At 36.1% G+C, this 8,068-nt stretch overlaps 1 protein-coding gene across 1 annotated transcript; it reads left to right on the top strand.

Moving 5' to 3' along the window:
* The first annotated feature begins 4,665 nt into the window (after positions 1–4,665).
* On the top strand, positions 4,666–6,803 carry LOC104218030 (uncharacterized). Its single transcript, XM_009768424.1, has 2 exons — positions 4,666–5,002; positions 6,424–6,803. The coding sequence occupies exons 1-2, from the start codon at positions 4,666–4,668 to the stop codon at positions 6,801–6,803; spliced, it is 717 nt and encodes a 238-aa protein (XP_009766726.1).
* Positions 6,804–8,068: the final 1,265 nt, after the last annotated feature.

Genomic DNA, 8,068 nt, shown 5'->3' with positions numbered 1-8,068 from the left:
TTTTCGATGCAGTTGAAATTTTAATGAGGGGAATTGTAAGGTGTGGAGCGTGTATTTGTACACAATTTATCCAGTGGATCGTGGCCGTTAAATTATTGTAACAGTGTGGAAGTATTGATTTTCTTTTTCTTTCTTAAACTAGTGTTAGAACCCGGGCAGATGCATGGATAATTTGACGGAATATTAATCTTATAAAATTATGATCTAATATATTATATTATTTTAATAAATATTAGTTACTATTATACTATGTAATGTAGTGTACGTATATATAATAAAATCTATAAAAATCAAAGGATACAAAGCATTATAGTAATCAAATAAATTATTTATTCATTATTTATTTTTTATTAAATTAGTAAGTACTTAGTACTATACATTTACTAATGTAATTTTTTATTAATTTGTCAATTGGCTTAATATGTTGATACTACTTCTCTTCTAATAGAACATACGTATATATTTTCTTATTCTGAATATATATATTTTTATACTTATGTTATACTGCTTAAATTTCTTCAATTGTCTAAATTTATCAATAATTTTCTTGAGTGTTATTTATTTATATTTTGTTTATTAATTAATTCAAAATATAAATATTATAAAATCATCTTTATCTACCTCTTTTTCTGCATTCATTTATACTATAATATTTGGTTAGTTTTCTCATTTTATATTTACTGAAAATTTAAATAATATATTTTTTTACCAAATTCTAATTATGAATTCATCAAAAGTATAAAGAGATAAGCCTTTTTATTATTTTTTATGAGTACTTATTGATGATAGGCTATAATTACGTATTTTAGTTGCTTATTACACTCTAATTTATTGCACTTTAATTGAGTTTGAGCTTTAATCGCTAGTGTTTTGCACTAATTGTGTGTTTTATGCCTTGTAGGAGTGATTCCGAGCTATGTAGATGTTATGGAATGAATTCAAGTGATTTGGAGCTTTGAAGTATGAGTAAACGCCCAAGGAATTAAGTCGGGATCGTGTTGGGGATCAACGGATGATAGTTAAGAACGAACGAAGAATCGAGTAGCATATTACGCACTATCTAATAAAATACACACAACTTTTCACTCAGAACTCCATTTGGGCTCCACAATGTATGGTTGGAAAGATAATTCAAAGGGATACAACTTTTATGTTTTACATTTTTCCAAATTCCAAACAGTCCGCGGTCAGATCTGTGGTCGCGGACAGAACACTATGCAAAATCCACGGTCGAATCCGCGGCCGCGGATGTCCTGACCTAGAAAAGTGTCCTTTTTCGCGTAGGAGAAGGTATAATTGTTTGGGCCCGACCCTACTTGATATATATACATGAAAATATGGTATTTTGAGCACCTTTGACATACTTTTGACATAATATAGAGCTAAGGAGGCTAAGGAGAGCAAGATTCGACCTAAGGAGACAAGAACATACTAGGAGCAAGGCGGAAAATTCTTCTACAATTTTCTCACTTCCTTCTTCTTATTTTTATTATTGGTTATGAATTCTAATATTATATTTTTGCATACTATTATGAATAGCTAATTTATTATCTAGGGATTTTGATGGAACCTCTTGGAGGATGAATTCTGATTTCTTGTTGTGTTTTTATATAATTGAGCCATTGAATTTCTCTACATGTTCAACTACGTGTTTGTTACTGTTGATTGAATGACAATCAATTGACTGTGCCTATTTAGTGTGTACTGCTCGAGAGAGAGTATATATTTAGGTAGTTGTTGAACAAATCACTCCTAATGTATGTGAGAGATCAATACGGAGGGTTTAAAGGTAGGTTCAGAAATAACAAAGCCAAGCGTGGTCATAGTGAGCGGTTAGATGAAGCCAACTAGCGTAGTTCGAGAGAATACGTCTAGTAAATTATTGTAGTTGCTCGAGAGAGAATTACGACACCTAAAGTGATCACGATCAGTAGAAAATATATCGGCGAAATTGTAGGAAATATAGCTGGAAAGATTTCGACAATTGGGAAAATCACAACTCTAGACCTCCTTAATTTAGTCTCCAACCCTTTGTCTCGTTAGTTGATAATTTTACCGATTTATAGTATTTGCTAGTTAATTAGTTAGAAATATAAATTTCAATCTTTATAATTTAGAAAATTGTTCAAACTTGTCTTCTTAGTGATATCAAACAGTTATATCTAAGCCTTAGTTCTCTGTGGGATTCGACTCCAGACTTTTAGACCGGATTATATTTGCAGCGACCGCTTATCCTTTTTAGGACTAGAGTTGCACGCGATCACTAATATTTTTAATAATTTTGTAACGACCCGACCAGTCGTTTCGTGAGTTATAGTCTCGTTTCCCCCCATTTCCGCTTCCTTTTGTATTTCTCAGCTGTATTCTATCGTATCGTGTTGGTTGGTTCGGGTCCGGAGTGATTTCGGAGTGGAATGAGACATTTAGTCTCCTATTTAGAAGCTTAAGTTGAAAAAGTCAACCGGATGTTGATTTATGAGTAAACAATCTCGGATTTGGATTTTTATGGTTCGGTTAGCTCCGTTAGGTGATTTTGGACGTAGGAGCGTGTTCAGAATGTGATTTGGAGGTCCGTGATAGAATTAGGCATGAATTGGCAAAGAATATGAACTAAGCTAGCTCATACATACGTTTTAAACATTTGATACTGAAAAGTCTAATTTGATTGAATTTTTAAAATTTGATTAAACAGTGTACGCCATAATACATGAACCACGATATCTTATTAATTGATCAAATAGTCATTACTACAAATTGTAATTAAATCAAGTAAACATAATGCTATTGGTTAATTAATAGACTAAGAATAAGTACATTTTCAGTAGTTATTATCAGAACTAACGAAAAACCCTTCAGCCGCCATTATTTAATAAGTGGACAATTAATCATATCCCATTCTATTTATTTCATTTCATTATAAACATTAACCGATAGTTACCCCGTATCAGTTATACAAAAGACTCTAATGTATTTGTTTCCTTTCCACGTTAATTTCATTACTCTTCACCTTCCGAGGAGTGTGTCCAGTTCTTGTGGGGTAATGGTATTGTTTCTGGAGGTGGGTCTTGTGGAGTTGACAGCGGTGACGGTGAGTTTGGTGGTGGGTCTTGTGGAGTTAGCGGCGGTGGCAGTGGTATTTGTAGAGGGAATCGTGGATTTGACACCGGTGGTGGAGGTGTTAGCGTTGGCGGTAGATATTGAGGAGTTGACGGCAGCAGCGGTGGCGGTAGTGTTGGTATTGGTGGTGGGCATTGTGGAGTTGATGGCGGTGGAAGTGGCTTTGGTGGTGGGCCTAGTGAAGTTGACGGCGGCATTGGTGGTGGAGATGATGGAGAGGTGAGGAACAGAGTGAGGAGCGATGAGTTAGCCATGAGAGAGCGGTTTATGGTTTCGCGTTTTTTTTTTCTGTTTTCGATGCAGTTGAAATTGGAATGGGGGGAATTGTAAGGTGTGGAGCGTGTAAGTACACAATTTCTTCGGTGGATCGTGGCCGTTAGATTAGTGTAACAGTGTGGAAGTATTGACTTCTTTTTCTTTCTTAAATTCGAAATATGTTGAAAATAAAATACGTAGAAGTTTTTTAACAATCAAAGTTATAAATTATCCCACTAAGAAAAATATGAAGCAGATTGAAACTCTACTACAATAACAACAGCTCAATTCCATTTTGTGGTCAATTATTTGAATCTTCTATTTTTATATTTTTCATTCAAATATGTCGCAATTTAATAATAAAAAAAGCTAATATCATAAAATCTACCATTCATATTTCTAAACTATAACGCAAAGTCTATTAGATCTACCGCCATATCGAGATTATACACCAGTGAGTGTGAAAAAGGAAGAAAAAAATACTCCATAGTTTACACAACTGGCCACCTGATATTGGAGGGTCTATTGGAAATGGATTTGGTACTGAAATTCAATTCTCAAGTCCATAATGTATTGGTGGAAAAAGACATGACACGTGGGCGATAAACAAGCTGACGGAGCATGATACTTGGAATATTGATATAAGGACAAGTAGCGTTCTTAATTAGACGAGTTAAAGAATGCGGAAAAGGCACGGGAGAAGCATCCACGGGGTTATGCTGAGGAAAAAACCCGGACCTGACAGCTGTAAAAAGAGAAATAGGAACGAAATAAATAAAGGCTGTAAAGAAAGGAAGATACACGAACCTGTCATAAATAAGGAAGGGAAATCAATGCAGTTACAAGGTATTTTTAGTCATAAATGTTTCCGTTACAGTTGAACTTGGTAACAGACAATCAATGCAATTAATACCATTAGTGAGCCCAAATTAAGTAAGGGAACCGTTATAATTGTATGCTCATATTCCTATATAAGGACTGAAATCTCATTTGTAATGGCAAGTAACAATTATTATTGAAATCCATACAGTTATTCTTCGCTTTACTCTCAAAGCTCTAAGTCGTAATTTTGGGAGTGATTATTAGTTCATTTCTTATTCTCTTTGTCAATTATTTTCATTCCTTGATCTATTCTTCCAAATTATTGTGAAAATAAAGTAAATCTTATTTATCAGTAATCTGATTTTTTCTAGATATTAACTTTGACCAAAAAATCTATTTTTAGATTAAACAAATGGTTCTGTTACCGGGAATCTGATAGTCTGTTCACTTTCCAATCTTTAGCGATCAAATATGTCAACCGTTAACGATAACAACCAGCTGAACCAACAAGGTCCAACTCCACCACACCACACACCTACAGGATCCCCTCATCAGTCCCGTGGAAGTTCGCCTGAAAGTTCCACTTCACGCGTTGATGATCTAAACGACCAAACCGTGGAGCAAGACGCTCTAAAGCAATTGATTGCGGAACGCGTGAATAGTGCGCTACAAGCTTTTGTTAGAGGATTAATCAATACGGCGCAAACTCCTCCACCAGTTAATACAACGACTTTGGAGAACCCACATTCGGTGCTTGATAATTCTAGAAGTGGAGAAAATCCTAATGAATCTCGTGATGGAGGGTCGGGTACTCTAAATAATTCTAATTTACAAAGTTTAGTGCTAACTTTACAGAAATAGTTGAAGGAACAGAATGATCGTATAGAGTAGATACCAGGCGTACCACCCATAATCAAAGGGGTGGATATTGACAAGTATTCACAATATCCCTAGAAGCCAAGTGTGATGCCTTTACCAATTCCTAAAAAGTTTAAAATGCCTGATATTCCCAAATATAATGGAACAACTAACCCTCGAGATCACGTAACTGTGTTCACTACTGGCGTGAAAGGCAATGACTTAACCAAACAGGAAATCAAATCGATTTTGGTTGAAAAGTTTTGTGAAACACTCACAAAGGGAGCGTTAGCGTGGTATTCTCTTTTACCCAAAAAATATATAGATTCTTTTACTGAGCTTGCAGAGTCATTTATAAAAGTACATTCGGGAGCTCAAAAAGTTGATAAAAGGATGAAAGACATCTTTAAAGTTAAACAAGGGAGTATAGAATTGCTTAGGGAATTCGTAGATAGATTCCAGTAGGAGAGAATGATGTTACCTCGAGCACCTGATAACTGGGCGGCTATGGCATTCGCGAGCAACTTGAACGAGAAAAGTCCAAAAGCCACGAGGAGGCTGAAATATGTACAACACGTACAATATGAAATTGTGAATAGAAGAAGATACGGTCGCACAACCAAGGGCCGGTGAGAGGCCAGGATCGAGACGTTCAAAATTAGAAAAAAGGTCCAATTAAAATAGGTACGAGCTATACATGGGACCCGCAGGGCGAGACTCTCGATCTAAACAGGAAAGTACACGATTTGATTTAAGACCAAGGCAAAAAGACACGAGCTCTTCATCTTGGTTTAAAAAGGAACGAGATGCCCGAATCAATGCTTCCAATACGCAAGCAAGGATATGAGATTATAGCTTTAACATCAGCACCTCCGGGTTAGTGGCAGTTTTAAGAGGTATGAGGGATAAGGTACGGTGGCCTAAAGAAATGAGAGCAGATCCAAGCAAAAGAAATCCAGATTTCTGGTGCAAAATTCATAACGTTCATGGCCATAGAACAACAGATTGTAGGCTTCTACAAGGAGAGGTCGAGCATTTGTTGAAGCAAGGTTATCTTACTGATCTGTTCAGTGAGAAAGGAAGACAATCATATATGAAGAACAGACAAGAGCCCCCAAAACCTCCATCACCAAAAAGAACAGTCAATGTATAACTGGGGAAGATGAGGTCAATGGAGTAACATATACAACCGCAAAAAAGACATCAAAATCATAGTCGCTCACGGAAAGTGAGTTCGCCAAGTCCTGGATGACGATAGTATAACATTCGATGATGAGGATGCGAACGACTTGATAATTCATCACAACGATGCACTGGTAATATCTTTACTTGTACATGATAGTAACGTAAAATGAGTTTTAATTGATCCAGGTAGCTCAGTAAACATCATTTTCCTGAGGGTGGTGAATGAAAGGCAAGCTAATGATAAGGTCATACCAAAAGTCCGGTCCTTGTCTGGCTTTGATAATTCAAGCGTTATTACAAAAGGGGAAGTTCTACTTACCATATTTGCAGAACATGTTGTCAAGGATACAAATTTCCACGTGATAGAGGTGAATATGACCTATAATATATTTTTGGGAAGACTGTGGATTCATGATATGGATGTTGTCCCTTCCACATTGCATCAACTTATCAAATTTCCTTCACAGTGGGGAATCCATCAAATCCGTGGAGATCAACAAGCTTCAAGAAGTATCAACTCAGTGGTGATCGCAAGCACGGTAGCCAATGATGCAGATGCGAAATAGCAATTACAAAATTTGGTTGAGGACACTGTTACGAAAACCTCAACTAAAGACACGCAAGGATGTCAGACTGATGTCGATTCGAGACCCGATGTTATTCAAGAGCCAGAAGAAAATAAAAATATTAAAACAACTACCGAGGAGCTCGAAGCTGTAATATTATTTGTCCACTAGCCAGACAGAAAAGTTTACATCGGAGCAAATTTAAGCCCAGAAATGAAAGGTAAGTTAATTGAATTTTTACGAGCTAACGCAGATTGTTTTGCTTGGTCGCACTTAGATATGACATGTATACCACCAGAGGTGATGACTCATAAGCTGAATGAGGATCCGTCACACCCACCTGTTAAGCAGAAGGAAAGGAAGCATGAGTCCTTCAAAAATCAAGTGATCCAGGATGAGGTACAAAAGCTTTTAAAAATTGGTTTAATATGAGAGGTAAAGTACTTTGACTAATTAGCTAATACAGTTGTGGTTCCAAAAAGGAATGAAAAATGGCGAGTTTGCGTAGACTATACCGATTTAAGTAAGGCTTGTCCTAAAGATTCATTTTCTTTACCACATATAGATCAGTTAATTGACTCTACTGCAGGTCATGAACTGTTAAGTTTTTTAGACGTATATTCAGGTTATAACCAAATAAAAGTGGACCCTCTAGATGAAGAAAAAGCTTCGTTTATCACAGACAGAGGGATTTATTGTTACAAAGTCATGCCATCTGGTTTGAAAAATGCTGGAGGTACATATCAAAGGTTAGTAACTAAAATGTTCCAAGAACAACTAGGAAAAACTACAGAAGTCTACATAGACGACATGTTGGTCAAATCGACATAAGGAGGGGATCATTTTCAACACTTGTCAAACACATTTGAGATTCTCTGCAGTACAACATGAAGTTAAACCCGGAAAAGTGTGCTTTTGGCATGACTTCAGGTAAGTTTTTAGGTTTTCTTGTTTCTAACAGAGGTATTAAAGTGAATCCCGCACAGATCAAAGTTATTGAGGAGATTCCAGATATACACACAAGCAAGAAAGAAGTACAGAGATTAACATACAGGATATCAGCTTTGGGGAGATTTATATCAAAGTCATCAGAAAAAAGTTTTATATTCTTTTCTGTGTTGAAAAAGCAAAATCAGTTTGAATGGACCAACGACTACTAGCAAGCTCTCAAGGAACTTAAATCGTATCTATCAAACCCGCCTTTATTGGTCAAACCAAAAGAAAGTAAAAGATTACTCATTTACCTTGCTATTTCAGAAGTAGCG

The sequence above is a fragment of the Nicotiana sylvestris genome, chromosome 5 (assembly GCF_000393655.2).
Source record: "Nicotiana sylvestris chromosome 5, ASM39365v2, whole genome shotgun sequence".
Lineage (NCBI taxonomy): Eukaryota > Viridiplantae > Streptophyta > Magnoliopsida > Solanales > Solanaceae > Nicotiana > Nicotiana sylvestris.
Note: the sequence above shows the minus strand (reverse complement) of the source record. Positions and strands in the feature narration are given on the sequence as shown.

What these genes read in the sequence shown, in the direction of transcription:
- LOC104218030 (XM_009768424.1), top strand. Translation starts at nt 4,666, where the DNA reads ATGTCAACCGTTAACGATAACAACCAGCTGAACCAACAAGGTCCAACT. An exon ending in ATCTCGTGATGGAGGGTCGG is followed by an intron (nt 5,003 to 6,423) that starts GTACTCTAAATA and finishes TAATTGATCCAG; the next exon opens with GTAGCTCAGTAAACATCATT.